The 22238-nt window shown below is 34.2% G+C and overlaps 1 protein-coding gene across 13 annotated transcripts in view; it reads left to right on the top strand.

Annotated features, from left to right (window-relative positions):
- GRIK2 (glutamate ionotropic receptor kainate type subunit 2) overlaps nucleotides 1–22238 on the top strand; it is a 741992-nt gene that overhangs the window by 699028 nt on the left and 20726 nt on the right. For all 13 annotated transcript variants that reach the window (XR_015132343.1, XR_015132345.1, XR_015132344.1 and 10 more), the window contains one exon: nucleotides 2238–2463. Coding sequence is in view for 10 of the 13 variants with exons in the window: in XM_086316368.1 (XP_086172494.1) it covers nucleotides 2238–2463 (226 nt within the window). In the remaining 3 variants the exon portion in view is untranslated. The remainder of the gene's footprint in view (nucleotides 1–2237; nucleotides 2464–22238) is intronic.

The following is a 22238-nucleotide window of genomic DNA, read 5'->3' as shown; positions in this document are numbered from 1 at the left end:
ATAGCCATAATTGATAGATGACTGTGCTCAGTTGGAAATTGTAGTCAAAGAATGCCAGCCAAACTAGCAAGCAAGCCATATAAAATGTGAGTGAGCAGCAGATAGTCAATATTTCTAAATTAAAATATTTGGGTGTTTATTATGAGAAACAAAACAATTTGGGTAACTTTTCTATCAAAACTTATTATCCCATATAAGAATACTAGGAATAGGTTTATTTTCTGTAGACAGGAAAGATGATTGAAGCTGTACAAAAATCAAAGACAATAAATTCAAGAAAACCAGAAGTATATTAAGAGATATTTAAGTAAAAATGGAAGATAGGAAGTTATTAATAAGGACCTATTGTATAGCACAGGGAACTCAATACTCTGTGATGGCCTGTATGGAAAAAGAATCTAAAAGAGAGTGTATATAAGTATAAACTGTAGCCTGGCAGGTCCATGGGGCTGCAAAAGAGTCAGATACAACTTATCGACTAAACAACAACAAAGATGTTACATTTTAAATTGTCAAGTAATGAACATGCAGTTTTGATACATGAATTTTTAGTATTACATCCATGGGATTGTGTTTATTATCAGTCACAGATTCACTAAATCAAAAACTGTGTCCAATTTTATTTTTTACATAAAATCTCTTTAACCTGAAGGTAAGCTCTGATTTTGATTTTATTTTGTATTTTGACCTCACTTAATCCAAAACATTAGGAGAAAATATTTTTTACCTTTGAAAGGACATGAACTTGTTGTAGCTAGCCTCATTATGTTCCTAATTTGGATAGCAAGATGTATCTTTGCAAAACCTCACTATTGGTCATAATTATTCCAGTAAGAATATCACCATAGTCTTAACTATTCCTTTCATTTCCCATTTCTACTCCAAACATTTGAATATTTTCCTTAAAAACAACTGACATACTGCAATTTGTTGCCCAAATTTGTTATCATGCCAATCTCATTCTGGGTACTCTAGCTGCCTTCTTTCAAGGACTGGCCTTTCAGCATGTTTTAACGTTCATTGGAGAGCAGAGGTTTACATTTTTATTGCTTCTTAGCTCTAAAGCTATACTTGTTTTTATAAAGCACATAATGCACTATTAGATATTTCCCCATCTCCAAATTAATTTTTTCTTTCCATGTTTTCATTGAAATAGTGCCATAATTTTTAAAACTATTATTCTGTACTAACCTTTAGTGGAAGGAATAATATCACGTTTATGTCCTGGAACATGTAGGACTAAATACATGCTTAAACTGCAAAAGACTGTATACCTATTTATTGGAAAATAGTTTCAATGTTTTATGGCAGAACAACCAATGAGGTGAAAATCCTCCTTGTGTTTATAATTGGAATATTATGTTTTGTGTTGGTATAAGAATGAAACTAAGGTAAGGGTTTCACAAATGAGCTTTCCATAAGCAGATGCTAACCTTTTTCCTGTTTATGTTTTACCAGTGCCTTCTGAACAAAACCCATTCCTTTCCTTTAGCAATAAGTCGTACTGAAGCCCTACTGAGAATTTCCAGCTGGATATAAAAACTCTTCTATTTTCTTGGTCCAGGAATCCTTAGTTAGTAAGACCTGGATGATTGATTTCCTGTTGTCCTGAGGCAGGTTAAAAGAAGTTCTATGGTGTCCAGATTGTGTCTCAGCAGAAATGTAGTCATCTTACTTGTAATATCCTTATTTGTAACAAATTCCTCTCGTCTCTTCAACTTATATTTGTATGTGTCCTTGGGGGATAATGTAACATCTGTCTTATAGTCAACAACTGAATTCAGGGGGAAAAAAATCTCTTACACTTTTATAGTGTCAATCGGTGTCCAGTGTCTGCATTTTCGAAATTTGATGTTATAGTAATGTTGAAAAATAAAATTGTACATATGAGATACGCATGTGAGATACAAACACAAAAATCCCTTACTAGTCTGTTTTATTCTCTCTTTTTTATTGCCTCCTATGATTTACTAGTTGTGATCTTTTGAGTCTTAGGGCATTTTTTATATGTTTGCTAAATAAATCTGCTCCACGCCTGGAAATACGATGAGGAATTGCTCAGAGAAATGTTTCTTCACAGATTTTGATTTTTTGTTGTTGTTGTTTAGTATCACTGTTACTAATAATACAATTATACAGTATTATGAGCAAACTAAATATAGTTAATTTCATCAAAATATTGTAGGGTCACATGGAAACTAAGGAATATCTTTCTTATGTATCCTGTTTTTCCCCAGAAATCAAAAATCTCCACATATGACAAAATGTGGGCCTTTATGAGTAGCAGGAGGCAGTCTGTGCTCGTCAAAAGTAATGAAGAAGGAATCCAGAGAGTCCTCACCTCTGATTATGCTTTCCTAATGGAGTCAACAACCATCGAGTTTGTCACCCAGCGGAACTGTAACCTGACACAGATTGGTGGCCTCATAGACTCCAAAGGTTATGGCGTCGGCACCCCCATGGGTAGGTTTCATGTCAGCCGCTTGCTCTTTGTTCATTAATCCTAGTTGCTGTGAGAAGGGAGAAAAAACAGTGCCTCCATATGCCGTTAGGAATTTTGCTTCAAACAAATGTATCTTGCTCTATTCTGTGACTGTATAAAAACAGGAAAATAGTTGGACATCTGCTTCTAAAGGAATAAGTTACAAAAGAAAAAATGATTTCTACTAAAATGGTCAGTAGACATTTTTACTATATCAGAGTTGAAAAACTCCACAACACCCCCCATAAAGGACCTTCTCTTTAATCTTACACTTAAAAAAAAGTTCGATGAATAAAATAAATTTTTTGGAACTTTATTTTTTTCGGATTAATGGTATATGAATATAGTATTTGATTTTGCTGACTAAAAGAATGAGCTGCAAATGGTTACTGTGAGTAATCATTTTATTTAAGAGAAATATATTTTATTTGAGAGTACTGGCAGATGATTTACCAGTAAAATACATAGAATAATTTACACTAGGAATGATTCTATTTAACATTCTTTCTTCTATATGATAAAACTAGTTTCAATAACAATCATGGAATGAAATAATAATAGTTGCCGGAAAAGACAATGAAAATTTACATTTATTGAGCTTAATATTTATGTATAATATATGGATATGTATATATTTATATGATAAGTTAATGAATGAATAAATACATAATATTAGAGTACATACATACATGCTGTGGGCATAAAAATGGCTCCCCCCAAATGTCCCTGGTTTAATCCCCCAAGCATATGAATATGTTACCTTTATTGCTAAAAAGGACCTTGCAGATGTGATTAAGTTAAGGACCTTAAAATTGGGAAATCTTCCTGGATTAACCACATCAGTTCAGTTGCTCAGTAGTGTCCAACTCTTTGCGACCCCATGAATTGCAGCATGCCAGGCCTCCCTGTCCATCACCAGCTCCCAGAGTTCACCCAAACTCATGTCCATGGAGTCGGTAATGACATCCAGCCATCTCATCCTCTGTCATCCCCTTCTCCTCCTGCCCCCAATCCCTCCCAGCATCAGAGTCTTTTCCAATGAATCAACTCATCACATGAGGTGGCCAAAGTATCGGAGTCTCAGCTTTAGCATCAGTCCTTCCGAAGAACACCCAGGACTGATCTCCTTTAGGATGGACTGGTTGGATTTCCTTGCAGTCAAAGGGACTCTCAAGAGTCTTCTCCAATACCACAGTTCAAAAGCATCAATTTTTTGGCGCTCAGCTTTCTTCACAGTCCAACTTACACATCCATAGATTAACCACGTTGGTCCAATGTAACTGAAAGAGTCCATATAAGAAGGAGGCACAGGTGTCAGAGTCAGAATTAAGAAGATACCACAACAGAAGTAGTGAGAAAATGAATGTGCATATGCTACTCCACCTGGGCTGCTGAAACAAAATACCAGAGACTGAGTGCATGAAAAACAGTAGTGAACAATGACACTATAATAGTTTTGAAACTTCTGCAAATTTTTCAACAACTGGGTCAAAATTGATTTTCATGTAACTGCGTTTAATAAATGGTATAGCCATATTTCTCAATGTATCCTCATTCATAATTTTATTGCTTTTAATTTTGAAAAGTTTCTTTCAAATCAACAAAGATGTATACTATAATTAGAAAGTAAGGCACAGATTCATAAAAAATTCCATTTCATGATAAATTTAGAAATTGCAATACTATCCATGTTTTTGTTTCTTTGGGATCATTTCTAACAACTTTCAAAAATCTAGGAAGTCCAAAAATTTCCACCATAATAACTTCAAAAAGTTTATTCAGATTCATTATAGCTAAAAATAGTTTGAACTGACTCTGAGAGAATTTTGAGATATTCACTCCTGTAACATTGCATAGCATTTATATGGTAGACTAAAAATAATGATTCCACAGTCACTGTTGAAATAAAGAAAGCAAAACAAAACAAAACTAGAAAGAATCTGCCTGCAATATGGGAGACCTGGGTTTGATCTCTGAGTTGGGAAGATCCCCTGGAGAAGGGAAAGTCTACTCACTCCAGTATTCTGGCCTGGAGAATTCCATGGATGGTATAGTCCATGGGGTCACAAAGAGTTGGACAGGACTGAGTGTCTCATTTTCACTTTTAAGCTGTATAATGAGGATTCTCCAGTTTAGTTGCCAAGTGGAGTACAATGTCTATTAAAGAATAAAAAATAAATATTTGCTAATTCAAAGTTCAATAAGTAGGGTTGTTAAAACTCTATAATAAGTGTTTAGAACTCAGATGAACAAAAGATATTTTACAGGGAGGGATGTTTTTTAATTGACTTGCCAGTGTGGGGTGATAGTTGTTGCTACTGTTGTTTTAAAATTCTCTGCACAAAATGAACCTCCTTTACTGCTCACACTGGGAACAGACCATCCAAAGCTTTGCCATTATTTTGCCAAAGTATATATAATTAATTCTAACATATAAAGATGATTGAGTTATCCTAATTATAATAAGCTTAAGGAACATGTCTTTTCAAAATGTTTTAACTTATATTCATGATAAGGATTGAGTTTATTGGGATAGTTTTGTCTTGATCATGTGTTCAAATTCTAGCATACTCCCTAGTTAGATCCCATATGGTTCTTTCCCTCAAGAATTCAACAGTTTCATGCATTCATGTACCATTTATTTGGAGTTTATGATGAACAACTTTGATAAATTTTCAAGCTTAGTGAAAGTGAAAATATTAGTCACTCAGTTGTGTCTGACTCTTGGCCATACCATGGAGTATAGCCTTCCAGGATCCTCTGTCCATGGGATTCTCCATGTAAGAATACTGGAGCAGGTAGCCATTCCCTCCTTTATGGGATCTTCCCGACCCGACCCAGGGATCGAACTCAAGTCTCTTGCAAGAATCTCTGGCAGATCTTTATGATATGTTAGAAAAGAGGCTGATTATATGCTCAAAACTATCATCACGTAGTATTTTGCACACTGATATTCTATATTTAGTTTTATCATTTGTTGTGATCTTGGACAAGTGACATGAAATTTACATTTTCTAAATTTCTCTTTTTTAATTAGTAAAACTAGAGAGTTAGACTAGGAAAACCTAAGGTCTATTTAATGCTAAATATGGTGTTTCAGATAATATGCTTGACAGATTCCTAGAGTTTGATTTAAAGTGGGCAGGAAACTATTATGTGAAGCAATATGGTTTGCTGATGTCTCAGAACAAATTTTAAAAATCAAACACCTTAAACACATATGAAGAATGGAAGCAGTGATTGATAGGTTCCTATTGCTTCACAGTTTCATTTGGAAAGAACTGAAGAAAATAAATTCATTTTGTTTCTGAAAGGAGTGAGATTCCTGTATATCCATACCTTCCCCTTTGGTTTACATTATGTGGAGGAGGACAGAGATTTTGGCCTTTTAGTTGTTGTAAGCCTATACAAGTTTATTACCTGCACTCCGTGGACTTTCAATTATTTGTTGAGCAAATGAACTCTACATCTAAAAACATGATGGTGCAGCAAGGTTTATAAACAGAGAAAACAAATAATTTTTGGAGCTAATGATCAGTGTAGCATCTTACATTATTCAATGTGATGACCTCATTGAACAAGAGTGATTCAGGGTAGTGAGAATTAAATAAGATTTGGGGAGGATATATAAGGATTTTGGAGTATGCGTGCTAAATCCTCTCAGTCAGGTCCGACTGTTTGTGACCCTGTGGACTGTAGCTCACTAGGCTCTTCTGTCCATGGAATTTTCCAGGCAAGAATACCGGAGTGGGTTGCCATGCCCTCTTCCAGGGGATCCTCCTGGATCTTCCCAACCCAGGAATTCAACCACATCTACTATACTGCAGGCAAAGTCTTCAAGGCTGAGCCACTGGGGAGGCCCTCTTTGGAGTATGGGGCCTGGGACATCTCATTTTGGTTCCTGTCCTCATCACTGTACAGGCGCCTGGGGTAACTCTAACTGTTGGAGTTAACTTGCTTCTCTTTGGAGTATAGCACAGATATTTTTCATGAATGTTAGTTACGCAATAACACTCATAATTTCAAATAATTAAAATAAAGAAATTTGACTTATATTTAATATAAAACCTTAAGCTTGAGAGTTTTTTGTTTACTTGCTTGTTTGAGTTGTAAATACAATGTATCAGTGTACCAAGACTGTGTCTATCATATTGTTCTGCTTTGAGGACATGCTTGCTACAAATCAGGGGCTTCCCTGGTGGCTCAGAGGGTAAAACATCTGCCTGCAATGTGGGACACTGGGGTTCGATCCCTGGGTCCAGAAGATCCCCTGGAGAAGGAAATAACAATCCACTCTAGTATTCTTGCCTGGAGAATCCCATGGACGGAGGAACCCGGTAGGCTACAGTCCACGGCGTCACAAAGAGTCAGACACGACTGAGCGACTTCACTTTCACTTTCACTTGCTACAAATCAATCAAAGTGAGTAGAAGTTGCTCAGTCGTGTCCAACTCTTTGCGACCCCATAGACTGTCCATGGAATTCTTTAGGCCAGAATACTGGAGTGGGTAGCCTTTCCCTTCTCCAAGGGATCTTCCCAACCCAGGGATCTAAGCGAGGTCTCCCACATTGCAGGTGGATTCTTTACCAGCTGAGCCACAAGGGAAGCCCAATCAATCAAAATAGTATATAATTCTCAAAAACTCACTGGGATATTTCGGATGTGAAAGCTATTTTAAAAAGGAAAGATAATAGTTGAATCAGTTCTAGGGAAGCTCCCTGTGATAGTTTATGGGACCTATACAAAGAGCAGATTTTTTATTCCTACCCTTGACAGTGTTTACTGTAAGATATTGACTTATAAGCAAAATATAAAACAACTTAAAATAATATATATACTTTAGTTTTAATGTAACTTTTTAAATTAACAAAAATACACAACATTTGGAATTTCTATTTCTTCTCATTCTAACCTTATAGATAAATTGAGATAACAAAACAAATTAAGCTATAAGCCTTAGGATATAGTCTTTTTTTTTTTTTTCTTTTATCTACTCAGCTCAGCTGATCAAATCAACTTTTGCCCTTCTGAAAAAGCTTAGTTATTGCAAAAAAATTGTCACTGATATTTGCCAGGTCACTTGCACAAGAAACTTATAGAAATCAAGTTGGATTATATATCTATGTGGAATCATCTTTGTAGTATGTAGTTAGTGTGGTGTAATAGTGTAATATATTAGTGTTTTAAATAGAGAATTTTTAAAAATTAGAAGCTAGCACATGATAAAGTTCTTTTATAAGGACCTTCTTGGAATTTTAATATAAAATTATCAGTATATATTTATACAAATTCAAAATATCTAATAATACTTTGAAATAGCAAAATTATAGACTAGGAAGAACATTTCACCATATTTTTATTTTCACTGCCAAAAAATATTGAATTTAAATTTATTAAAATGTCTCTTAATTAATATATTCAATATACACTTTATTTTTAGCCTAATTCTGAATAACATAACTACACTTAAAGGAATAAATATTCAAATCAGTCACCTGCAGGTATTACGATATCCTTTTTTTTCTCTTGTTCAGATAACTTGTTTTCTTCTGTTTGACTTGATAATATTAAGTTCTTAACTTAGTAAATTTTATTTTATTCATTCAAGCATAGCACAAAATTAAATGATTTTGAGTCTCCAATACATGATGAGTCTTATTAACTCATATAAATTCATCAAAGTAGTATAATCTAGAAAAAGGCATTTCACACTTTAACCCCTCAAATGCTTCTGAGGAAAAAAAAAAATCAGGCAGTAATTTATGATTTTTTATGTCATAGCTCTGCCAAAAATATAACTTCATGAATTATTACTTAAGTCATTAATAAATGAAATGACATGCAACTCTAGTACTTGAATGAGATTCTGACATACCATAAACTTTCAACCAACATCATAACCTGAATATCTCAACTCATTAATTAACATTTCCCTTTTATATAATCTTGTTCAAGAATAGTGATGATTTTTTGATAACTTGTATTTAATTTTAAAATTTTGTTTAATTATAAGGAATAAATTTTTAAAACTAATGTTTTTAGGTGTGAAAAATAAAAGGGTATTTGAATTTCTTTTCCCAACAAAAGTTAAGGAGATACTCTGTTCAAAGCAAAGCAATGCAGGCCATTTCTGGAAATTTAGATCGATACCAGAAATTCCTCAGGATTTTGAGTCTATACCTGCAGGAGCCATAAACTGAAATGAAAATTCTATTTTTATTAATATTGTAAATGTGATCAAAGAGGAACTCCCTTTCCCTTGCTTTTACTGTTACTCAGATTTTTAGTTACTGTCATAGAGGCATGTGTGGTTAAGTGCAGGAGGTTAAAGAGAAATACTATGTCTCTTCTGAACTGAGTATTGAGAAATATTTCAAAACTCATGCATATTTTCCGTTTTTTCCCCCAAAAATCCATGTGTCCTTTGAGCCTTCTGGGCCTCCTGTGATTCATCTAGGGCCCTGCTGTGACCATTCATCACTCTGAGTGTGATTATTACCGCCCAAAGCATGTTGTGGACTCACTGAATGACTCAGATAGAAGCTATTTAATTAGGGAAGCTCTGTTTACACAAAATACCTTAGTGGAGCAATCAACAATGATTCGAAGGTAAATGCTAAATAAGCATAAGCTGGCTTAATTAAGCTCATGGTGACATTAAATCCCTTTCATAGTTTTTCAGAATGCAGTGGTGCTATTTTAATGTGATATTTATGGTATGGTAGATTTTTGAAGTTTTGATGTTCTTATAATAAGTTAACTGAAATTCCTTTTCATCCATTCAAATTAAAACAACAAAAACTGGATGCGGGGTGGGGGGTAAAGCAAAAAACAAATCACAGCAGTTTTCATTAAGGAATACTAAAATGTGTGTGAGAGGTTGCAGTCTTGCTTGTTAATTCAGCATAGGTTATAATCTATGAAGTTGAATGGGGAGCATTTCTACTTAATGGCATTTTCAGCTGCCTTGTCTCCCTTCTGACCACCCATACTAAAAGCCTTCTTGGCTTCTGTCTTTGGAATTTTGAGTGCATAGTGCACTTTGAGGACTAGGCAGACTCAGCAGTTGTGAGCTGGTAGGAAAGCAGCAATCTAGAGAAATCCATTAGAGCCAGTTGGTGTTATTTTGCTTTGCTGTGTTCAGTTTGATAGAAATATTGTAAAGTGTCTGTAGGGTCCCATTAAAACTGTTTCTATCTTTAAAAGTAAGCTAGTGGTACAGTTCATCCATTTATTGGTGCTTCCACCAGTAAATAACATATGGGAAATACCAGTCAACTGAAAAGGGGATGCAGGAAATACTGTTTATGTGCCTATCATCCACAATGCTAAAATTTTCTATAACCTTATGTATCCCTACTTAACTTGTGGGGTTACATCAATAGTAAGTTTAAATAGTCAATGTATAATTATTTCTGTGAACTAAATCCACATTAAATTACTCATATCATAGAAAACTACTGATATGTAATATATGCAGAACTTAATAGGCAATAAAGAGACAAAGTAAAGATGAATGCAAAGATACTGACTTTATAAATGTCTCTTATTTTTTATATATGTCTTTAATACTAGGGTTAAATTTAAAGACAATTTTATCAGACACAAAATTGTTATATACATTATATTTCTATTAAATTTTCTATGTAAATATATTTACATTTTATTTCTATTATATTTACACAAAATTATTTGCATCTTATTTCTATTATATATTTATTTCTTTCATATGCAATTATAAATAAGATACATTCTTACTTCACAATTGGAATTTAATATTACCTTTGTAAACTATTTTCTAACATATTTTATATTAACAAATATAAAATAGCTATAGCTCTATTAATAATTCTTAAGTTACTTTTATCTCATTATAATGTCCTTCCACATAATCAGCCTAAAGTTACAATAGGTTGTATCGTGGACTCTTTATGTTAGAAGGATATCACTTAGACATGTGAACAATGTAAAATTTCTTTCTTGTATTTTCTAATGTTAAATGCATGAGATTTCACTGCTTCTTTATTTCTTGTTATTTGACTAAGTGAGAGATTGGGATCAGTACTAAAAAGAGGCATGTTGTTTGTTTAAGGCAGATGCCCATTTTATAAAAATAGAAATCAGTATGAGAAGCATGTTTTTCCCCTGTTTTGCTCACCTTCCAATTCTAGAATTCCCAATTCATCATACAATAAGTACTGTAATATTCATCATTATAGATGCATAAAATTGCTGGTCTTTAGTTCTTCAGCTTTACTAAAATGAATGAATACATTTGTCTTCATTAGTTGAACATAATGCACAAAAATTGATGCAAATTATTCATCTTTCTGCAGGTCAAACCTTCCATTAAAATGCATTCCATTTTTTCATTGCACAAGCAGCATAATTTTAATGTTGGTGAAGTGATTTTGCAAGTCTCAATCGAGATCTAATAATTTTCAGAGCCTAAATTAAACAAACAAACAAACAAAAAGCCAAAATACACCTGTATTTTCCTGGTGTATTTGCTACAGCCTAGATTTCATGTCACTGAAAACAGATGAGTCTTTGTAATAAGCTATGCGTGCTCCACAGACATCATCAACAAACTCTGAAAGCTAGAATCTAGGAAGTTTCCAGAGGGAATTTGATGAATTGTGAGCACCAATGTGAGCAGCCTTCATTAATATTGTAAATGTTGACCACATGGTCCCTAAACAATAAATACATGGATAATTCTCATGAAAACAGTTTGTCCTGATAGATTTTATATGCAAACATTAGACCATGAATTTATTTTGTTGGTGCCTTGTGGTGATTACTCCAAGGCCATGGATTCAAATTACATTATAGATTAGTTAGCCTGATTGACTGTGCCAGGCTGTCATCCTTTGGTTAGCATGACTAAGTAAGATCAATGAATCACTGGTATTAGGGAAAAGAAAAAAAGTCAAAGCACAGAAGTAAAATGTATAAGCACTAAATTCCAAAGATGAGTACCTTGCATGTGTTGCCCTACCATATTTTCTGTAATATGTGGCCATTGTAGACATGACTTAAAACAAATCTTTGTTCCACCTAAGTGTCCCAGGAGTCATAGGTGAAGTCACTAAGCCTCTCTAAGACTCAACATGGGTAGAATCATGTTTATATTATTGGATTAGATAATTTGATTTGATGATTGCACTGAATATCTGTGTTAGCTAACTGAATTCATCCAAAGAAAAATTAAGTTAACTTTTGTTATGACAAGAGGAGGGTTTGCAGTTTGGAGTGAGGTCCCACCAAAGTAAGCTGATACTCTTTCACAGAAACTAGAAGATGGGACATTAGATTCCTTATGATTGTATTTCTCCCCCCAATCCCCTCCCCCCCAAAAAAAAAGACAGGTCCCAAGTCCTTGAGGAAGACATTCCTTAAAACTGAAAAGTGGCTTATTTAGCTCCTAAAAAGATTTATATACATTTTGAAGCTATAGGGAAAGAAAACTTATAAAACACAATCTTCCAAGCCAAGTGCTCTAGAAAAGGGGGAAATAAGGTCTTGCCCTTAATTTTCAACATGGAGAATTAAGGTGCTTATATTTTTAAACTGATTTGTCCTTGCATGATATGAGTTCAATTCATTTAGTTCAAATTTAGACACACACAAACATGTGTAAATTAGACATGTCAGTGATCAATGCAAAGAAATAGAGGAAAACAACAGAATGGGAAAGACTAGAGATCTCTTCAAGAAAATCAGAGATACGAAGGGAACATTTCATGCAAAGATGGGCTCGATAAAGGACAGAAATGGTATGGACCTAACAGAAGCAGAAGATATTAAGAAAAGGTGGCAAGAATACACAGAAGAACTGTAGAAAAAAGATCTTCATGACCAAGATAATCATGATGGTGTGATCACTCACCTAGAGCCAGACATCCTGGAATGTGAAATCAAGTGGGCCTTAGAAAGCATCACTACGAACAAAGCTAGTGGAGGTGATGGAATTCTAGTTGAGCTACTTCAAATCCTGAAAGATAATGCTGTGAAAGTGCTTCACTCAATATGCCAGCAAATTTGGAAAACTCAGCAGTGGCCAAAGGACTGGAAAAGGTCAGTTTTCATTCCAATTTCAAAGAAAGGCAATGCCAAAGAATGCTCAAACTACCACACAATTGCACTCATTTTACACGCTAGTAAAGTAATACTCAAAATTCTCCAAGCCAGGCTTCAACAGTACGTGAACCGTGAACTTCCAGATGTTCAAGCTGGTTTTAGAAAAGGCAGAGGAACCAGAAATCAAATTGCCAACATCTGCTGAATCATCGAAAAAGCAAGAGAGTTCCAGAAAAACATCTATTTCTGCCTTATTGACTATGCCAAAGCCTTTGACTGTGTGGTCACAATAAACTGTGGAAAATTCTGAAAGAGATAGGAATACCAGACCTGACCTGCCTCTTGAGAAACATATATGCAGGTCAGGAAGCAACAGTTAGAACAGGACATGGAACAACAGAATGGTTCCAAATAGGAAAAGGAGTATGTCAAGATTATATATTGTCACCCTACTTATTTAACTTATATGCAGAGTACATCATGAGAAATGGTGGGCTAGAAGAAGCACAAGCTGGAATCAAGATTGCTGGGAGAAATATAAATAACCTCAGATATGCAGATGACACCACCCTTATGGCAGAAAGTGAAGAGGAACTAAAAAGCCTCTTGATGAAAGTGAAAGAGGAGCGTGGAAAAGTTGACTTAAAGCTCAACATTCAGAAAACGAAGATCATGGCATCTGGTCCCATTACTTCATGGGAAATAGATGGGGAAACAGTGGAAACAGTGTCAGACGTTATTTTTGGGGGCTCCAAAATCACGGCAGATGGTGACTGCAGCCATGAAATTAAAGGAAGCTTGCTCCTTGGAAGGAAAGTTATGACCAACCTAGATAGCATGTTCAAAAGCAGAGACATTACTTTGCCAACAAAGGTTCATCTAGTCAAGGCTATGGTTGATGATTTTATTTCAGATTGTCCAGCTATTATAATTCATTCATCAAAGTTTAATATTGAACTTGGAACAAAAACATCGTAGTGAGGAAAGTATTCCTGACATTATGGCTCTTACCACTATTCAAATGATTATCATGCAGATGAAAAAATTTTTAGGAAGACAGGGTTTCTAGAATGAAACTATTTCTGTTTTCATATTTTATATCAGAGTTTCATGATTTAATATGTAGCAATGTGACTACAAATCTACTTCACCAGTCACTTTGAACTAATATGTATGAAATAGGTCCGGAGAAGGCAATGGCACCCCAGTCCAGTGTTCTTGCCTGGAGAATCCCAGGGATGGGGGAGCCTCATGGGCTGCCATCTCTGGGGTCGCACAGAGTCGGACACGACTGAAGTGACTTAGCAGCAGCACGAAATAGGTCAGAACAAGTGGTAATAGTTTACTTTTTCATTATGTGCTGATAATATTTGCCTTTCTTATTCTTTTTTCACACAAGTCAAAGAATATTCAGAATAGTAATAAAAGGCAACTGGATAGAATATCTACTCTATAATTTGAAGGTTTGGTTTTTATTGATACATTTTGGAGTAGGAAATGGCAACCCAACCAGTGTTCTTGCCAGGAAAATACCATGGACAGAACAGCCTGGTTGATGGCAGTCCACAGCATCACAAAGAGTCAGACGTGATTGAGAGACAGCATGCACATGCATTGGTACATTTTGTGTGCCTCATATACTCATCTCCTTTGTGATCTTAGATGCTTAAATATTCTCCTGAGGATTCTACAAATATTCCTTTAAGTAGAATCCTTTTCCATAGAGGTCTTAACACTTTGAATTTTGAGGTCTACAACAGAGGGAAAAAAAAAAATAATCTCTATCCAATTTAAGCAAGTTATAGAATTTGAATATAGGTATTTAGCTTAATTACTTCATGGGAAATAGATGGGGAAACAGTGGAAATAGGTGAAAGGCAGCCAAAGAGAAAGAAGAGTTTTTGTCCCTATGATCTTCAAAATAATGCAACCCTTTTTGCATACAAAGTCAGCAGACTAACATAGTTCCATCTGTCACATGTTTCTATAATATGGTGTTCATTATAGTCATTCTCATAGTTGCAAAGGTTATTTAATACATGTGTTTTGTGTTACAGTAAAAACTCAACTGAGGCAGGATTCATGTTACATTGTTCATCCCTATATGACTAGCACCTGTGTATATATATGTAATGAGTAGAATCTATCACCTGTGTTTGGTACATGTAATAATTAATAATAAAAAAAATTCATACATGGCTCTCAAACCTGGGTCTCCCACATGGCAGGCAAATTCTTTACAATCTGAGCCATCAGGGAAGCCCTCATATAATTATTCAATAGGAAAAGATATATAGCAAAACATTAGAATACCACATACCAAATGTTGTACTAGGGTATCTGCTATGTGCTATGACTCCAAAGAAGAAGGATCCTGTATATCTCTGTGACAGCCAAAGAAAAGTGTACAAAGTTAGGGAAGGATGAGCAGCAGATTATCTGGTTGAGGATGTTCAACCAGAAAATTGGAGAAAGTATGAAAACAGGGCTCTCCAGAGAAATAGAACTTCATAGTTTGTACTAATGAAATACAGTCTGAGAAGTATACAGTCTGAGAAGTCTGTGATATGTTGAAGAAATGGACATAATTACGAATTGAGCTTGTAGTCTATAGACTTATTGTTTTGTTTTAGTCACTAGGTCATATCTTTTTTGCCATTCCTATGTCTGTAGCCCACCAGGCTCTTCTGTCCATGGGATTTCCCAGGCAGTAATACTGGAGTTGGTTGGCATTTCCTTCTCCAGGGAATCTTCCCAACCCAGGGACTGAATCTGCATCTTCTGCATTGACAGGTGGATTCTTTACCAGTAAGCCACCAGGGAAACTTGTTCAATAGCTTTAGAGCACCACTAAAAATATTTAAGCAGGAAAATGATGTTCATAGATTTCCAGTGTGGAAAGATCATAAGTTATCATGGAGAAATGATCACGTATAGCACTCATTTACTGTTCTGTGATTATGTTATGAGCTGGTAATTTGTTTTCAAGATGAGATTAATCTTTAATTTTTATGATTATCACTTGTGAGTTCTTCATACGCCTATCAAATTGAGATTTTTTTGATAGAATACCTTCAAATAAAATACAAAGAGTGATGACCGTAACTTTACGCTAGTTTAGCTTTTATCTAATAGGAAATCTGAAATGGGTCCCATGGAGTGTTTAGTTGCTATATATATTAAATTTTTCCTTTGAAATAAATATAATTATTGCATATAGATTAAAGATATATAGTTTGGGTTCATAAGAAATAATTGAAGGTAAAGTTGCAGGTATGCATGACCAGCTGTAAAGTGATTAATATTTTATTCATGTATGTAAATATTATGTTTGGTCTTCCCAGGTGGTGGTAGTGGTAAAGAACCCACCTCCCAATTGCGAGACACAAGATTGCAGGTTCATTCCCTGGATCAGGAATATCCCCTGGAGGAGGGCATGGCAACCCACTCCAGTATTCTTGCCTGGAGAATCCCATGAACAGAGGAGCCTGGTGGGCTATGGTCCATAGGGTCACAAAGATTCAGACATGACTGAAGCAACTAAGCACACACTCTTGCACAAATGAGTGTGCCAGGTATTCTACTAACAAAGCAGAAATAGCCCCTGTCTTTATGAAATTTACAGCCTGTTACTGTAAATGAACATTAAATAGTCCCAGAAATTATTTTTAGTTACAAACTGAGACAAGTTCTATAGAGGAAAAGAACAGTGATGCTATGGTATTGTTTAACAGCACTGTTGACTGAATACAGAATAAAACTGGAGAATAGCAATGTAAAATTGAATCTGAAATGTAAATATAAAATTTAACTTAACACTTCTTAAAAACAAATATGAGAGAGGCAGTGTCCTAAGAGATAATAAAACCCATCTTTTACTGAGAAAAAAAGGCTCTAAGAAAATGTGGTCTAGTTCCAATATTATTGGAAGATTTTATCATGGAAATAATGGTAAAAAGAGATAAAGCTCTAAAAGCACCCAAAATATGTTGTGCATTTAGGGCACCCAACTCTCATCTCAGCATAGGAAGCAGGGAGCAATTTCATAAAATATAACATTGCCAGAAGCACTGTAATTTAAGAATGAAAGTTGATGGTTCCAGCAGATAGCCTCAGATCTTTTGTGCTAACAGTTCTTTCACTTATTAAGGCACTGACCAAGGGACGCCTCTGATAGCTGATGGATGGCATAAAGATGTATGAACTTGTTTATCATCCTAACTTATCCTAGATGGTCAACACTAAAAATGTGAAACTCATATGTTTATGAACTCTGTGTTCTACTGAATTTAATAAGAAACTGAGAAGATGTCAATATCAGAAGTTATACCTTAACATATTTTGACTATATCATAATGGATTTTTATAATTGATTCAATGTTTCATTCAAAAAGCATTGTTAAATGCTTACTTTGTGACAGGTACTGTGCTAGATGCTGGATGAAAAAAGATGAATAATGGATGGTTGATTACCTATAACTGACAGGTAGCCTGATTTTAAGTCGTTATTTAAAGCACTTCAAGTATTTGGGTATGTGTCTTAGAAATATTTATCATATTAAACACCTTCAAAGAAGAGGAATAATTAAGGAATTATTGAAACTCTTTGAGTCAAATCATTGAAATTATATATACATAGTGAATATAGTATAGTCACATACCCATAAGATGTGTAAGCACTTCAGAAAGTGCACAGTATCTTGGAGAAATGACATGCTATGCTAGAGGAAACCTAAAATTATGAGTAGTCTATTTCGTACAAATATCTTCCCAGACCCAAAGAGAACAAATACCAGGATGTTACCTAAATCTCTGTAATACACAGCTCATAATATCATTATGATGAGTTGAATAACTATGAAATATAAAACAAAGGACACTAAAGTCCTTTAGGAAGTGGACAGTGGGGATTTGTTATTATGAGAAACATAAATACCTAGCCAGCCTATTATAATTTTAACAAAATATTTAAAGGATCTGGGTACCATTAGGAAAAATAAGACAGTGTATTTTCCCCCAGAATTGGTTTCATCAGTTTTGATATACAGATAGATTTAAATAACTCATAACTATTATCACTCAAATGTATTTTGTAAAGGGATTTAAAAGCCAGCTGTGAAGACATGTCCTAAAGTATTGTGATGTAGATTCTTATGAGCTGATGCTTCATGAAGCATATGAAGAGATGAATAAGAACATACAAAAAATATGTGACTTGATCAGTAGTCCTGTGATGAGTAAATTCAAAGCTAAGATCTAACAAGAAACAGCTTATTTTTGACAGAGAGAGCTTATGTAGTAACAGTAGTAATTACTGTTATTGAAGGCAGTGCTTTTCAAATTGAGATTAAAACAAAATAATTGATGGGAACATTAATAGATAGGAAGAAAAAATTCTTCAATAAAACAAATGTAATAATTTAAGACATTTTTAAACTTTATCCTTCATTGGAGAGATAGCAGCCTTTTATTTTGCTAATGTATAAAGTATACAAAAGATATATTTGTTATGGGGTATTCTTCAAGCTTATTTGAACGATGAATTCTTTAAAAGTGAAACACAGATGTACACTTCCCAAAAAAGAAGTGTATGGGAAAAAGACAGTTTAAGAAATATTGTTATAATAAGTTTTAGAAAGAGATTTTTTTTAGAGAGAAAGTGATTTTTTTTTCCCCTGACCTTAGTAATCGATTAAAGCATGCAGAAGCCTAATTTGAAAGTAAAGACATTTTTGGCAGGATGGATGGGAGATTGCTGGTATATGGATATTGTGATTTTAAAATATTTCACTAAAGCATGATAGGTATTAGAAAATTTGCTGTGCAACCTTTAAAGAAAAGCTTTATATCCATTAATAAGCCTCTTCAGGAGTTAAAAGTAAAGCTAATCCCCTTTCTTTAATCTTTTCTATATTATGTTTCCTGAATAAGATAAGGAAAATGTTTGGTACACACTTAAATTTGTATGTTTGTAAAGAGCATGAACAAAACAATCAAATGAGCAAATCGATAATTTATGTGTAGCAGATTTAAACTTTAGAACCAAAAATGTATAACTACATGTGTATTCTGTTCTATAAGAAACATCAAAGGACTGAAAGGAAGGGAAGGAGGGGGTGGAGGCGGGAGAGGAGGGAGAGAAAAGGAAAGGGAGTGGGAGGGGGAAGGAAGGAGAAGAAGGAAAGCAAAGCGACAATGTATGAAAAAAAGTGAAGGAAAGGTACAAGGGAGGTAGGGAGGAGGAAGGAGGGAAGAAAGTAAGAGAAGGGAGTCAACTCAATTCAGTAAACCCAGCAAGTTGGCTCAGAACTACTTGGTGAGATTTATATTGTTTATAACAAATCACAGTTTATTTTCCTAAGGAGCTTTTAGTCTATTTGTTAGGAGGAATGTTCATGAAATTATAATTTTATGTAAAGTCCTTTGATCAAAATTTAACCTTTGGGGACATTTGGAGAGTAATTTTTTTTTTTAATTGATGAATTCTGAATAGGTGTGTTTGTAGGTTTTATTTATGCACACATACATATTGCTGCTGTTTGTCGCTCAAAAGTGCCTTTATGTCTTCTTGAGTGTTCTTTTGAGCCCCAGGGCTTATGGAGGGACTTCACTATGTAGTAATCACATGTCTTTTTTCCTTCCTTCCTTTCTTCCTCCTTCCCTTTCTTTCTCTCTCACTCTCCTTTTCTTTCATGTAAACTAGAAACGGTTTTATCTGGTAAATGGGATCCTTCAGCAACTTGAAAAAAGACCATTTTTAAACATAATTGTTCCTTACTGTCAGAATGGAGCATATGTTTAAACAACCAAAGAAAGTCTCATTGTAAGCAGAAATACAAATGAAATAAAAACCAGAAATTGCATAGTGAAAATCAGAGAGCTAAATTCAGCTTTAAGAGGTATTTGCCTTATCTCACATGGTGTTTTTTAAAAAGTAACTTATATGCCAAAATCTTAATGTAGAGAATTTTAGACAAAATATTTCCTGGGATATAATAAAGGTTTAAGTATCTGGGAACCCTGTGTTGAAATTCCCACAGATTTTTAAATAAAACTTGAACTGAAAATTATCTTTCCATACTTGATGTTACAATTTTTCAGATCTTTTTGTCAAACTTGTTTCTTCACAAGTTACCTGTTTCCCTCTTAAGCATTTGAGGACTGACTTTTAGATGCAAAAGCATATGTTATATTAGACATATTTACAATTTCCTCAGTAGTTTTCTAATCCAATTTAAGAGCCCTGTTGCAAAGGTACTCATCTTCCTTGAAGGCAAGCTTATGGTACCTAACCCTAGCTTCTCACAGCTGCCACTCAATGGCCTCATAGTTCTTGTCTTGACAACCTATGGATTGAGGCTAGGTTCATACTTGAGCAAAACTTAGACTCTAACTAATGGCTGTTCACTTTATTAGAGCTAAGTGCATGATTATTCATGTTGAAAGAAGATAAAATATGCTTTTATTCATTGATCTTAATATCTCCTTGAAATTTTTCAACTAGATAAAGTTTCAAACCACTTTTGACTTTATTGGTATCTGCTAGAAATGCTTCCCAAGGAGCATCAAATAACACACCAAAGAAGTAATGTCATTATTGATGAATTATTAGTTTTTAAAATAAGTCAATAATAGAATGGCAAAGCATTGCAGTGATTTAGTGTCATCAATGATATTACTGTATTATTTCACCCTGTTAAAAAACTCAAACTGAGGTATATTAGTTTTTCAGCTTTTATTTGAACTGATTTCTATTTACATGTTGTGTTTACATTGGAAAACAAGTGTGGGGAGGTGTGCTAGCAACAGGACATTTTCATATTTACAATAAGTGCTGAGGATAAGCCCAACCAACAAGAAATCAAGATGTGTCCATCATTTGTTGAAAATTGGTTTACTTTTTTTTCTATCTGTACCTTATTTTGAGAATGTAGTAGAGAATATGGTGTTTGAAATATAGAATAAACATCATAATGCAATTCAGGAGTTTTGGTGAATTGGCAATAAAATAATACTCTTTCAATTTTGCTCAGGATGAAAAATGACCTGCCTCAAAATATTACTTAAATAGATCAAGAATTTTCCATATTTCAAAGTCTACATTTCATGTCAGTATCCTCCAAACATTTGTTTATATTCAGGCTATATTTTTATATTAGCCACCTATGGTCATTTCTATAAGTACTAAAAGTACAAAATTTGTTTCAGATGCTATTTTTCCAATGGAAGGATATATTTGATAACCTAAAGTGATTTTTTCTCAATCAATGTTTATGTTGCCCAGGACATACATGGTTAATCAGAATGGTAATTCAGAGTACACGTGACTTTAAAGCTGGTTCTAGACTAGATGTGATGAATTAATGAAAACTGGATAGCCAAACCAGATGACCTTCATTTATATTTTTTAAATACATGCCAGAGAAGACTAAATACACCTCATTGTCACTCTTACAGTCTGTTAGAATTTATAATCTACTTAGGAAAATAGATCACATCTTAAAAGGTAAATAATAGTGATACTTAATGACCTAAGCTGAGTCTCCAGTAAATGATCAAGGTAGAAAATAGTATGCACTAGGCTAATCCACTGAAATCTGAAGGGCTACGGGGAAGAATTTAAACTGAGCATCTTCATCAGAGTAGTATTTGGAAGAGGACAGAGGAAGGAAACTAAGGAGAATAAATTTTCCTACCATAATTAGATTTTGCATAGTTAAAAAAATAAATTAGTTCTAATTATAGGAATGGATAATGCACCTTTTAGGAAGATAGTGAAAAAGATATATAGAAGCCATGTACTTAAACATTTCTTCTACATAAATTGAGGATTACATTAAGGAAACAGCTTTCTACCTGGACTTGGTATATCTTCACTCCAACTTTTCAATTAGGTACTAACTTTTCATGATTTTCCTTGTATGGCTGCTTTTTAGCTTACCTGTTCTTGGTAAAAGAGCAGTGCTGAATTAGTCCTGTTATACTAATCAAGTAAAAAGAAGACATATAGTGCTGTTCCTTATGGGGCAAAATAGTTTCCAGATCAGGTTTTTAATTGCTCTTAGCAAAAATAATCTTTAGGTGTAAATGCAGGAATATTTAAATCAAGACAAAAATCACAGACAACATGGAATGCAAGGTGAAATCAGTATGTTTCTACAAGCAGAAAAAAACACTTATGGATGAATTTGTGCAGAAAACTGTAATGTGCAGTGTTTAGGGAAAGATTAGAGTTTAGGAATGATTAAACACTAATAACAGACTATTTTCTGGAGGAGAGAAAGCAATAAGACTGATCCTTTGGGACAGATGTTGAAAGATGCATATAGTTCAGTATTATTGCATGCTTTGGGGCAACCAATTAGAAAAGTTATTACTTATCATATAACACTAATGCAGATGAACATCTACCCCCATTAGCATATATACTAAATTTCATTTATACTGTTGCTTACAATTAAAATATTTCTTTCCAAAGTGCAAAATGATAAACAAACAACCAAAAAAAATCTTACAACGCGTCACCATGATGATTTTTGAATGATCCAAGTCTGTACAAACCATTACTTCTGGTATTCATCTCAAATAACAAATATAAATCATTACTATCTGCAAAATGTTAACCACTCCTTCCAGCTGAGCTATTTCAAATTATAAAATATATTGCTGTAA

The sequence above is a fragment of the Bos grunniens genome, chromosome 9, assembly GCF_055505025.1.
Source record: "Bos grunniens cultivar Pamir isolate PY7600 chromosome 9, Bosgru_T2T1.0, whole genome shotgun sequence".
NCBI lineage: Eukaryota > Metazoa > Chordata > Mammalia > Artiodactyla > Bovidae > Bos > Bos grunniens.
The sequence above is the reverse complement of the archived record's forward strand: the minus strand, read 5'-3'. Positions and strand labels throughout refer to the sequence as shown.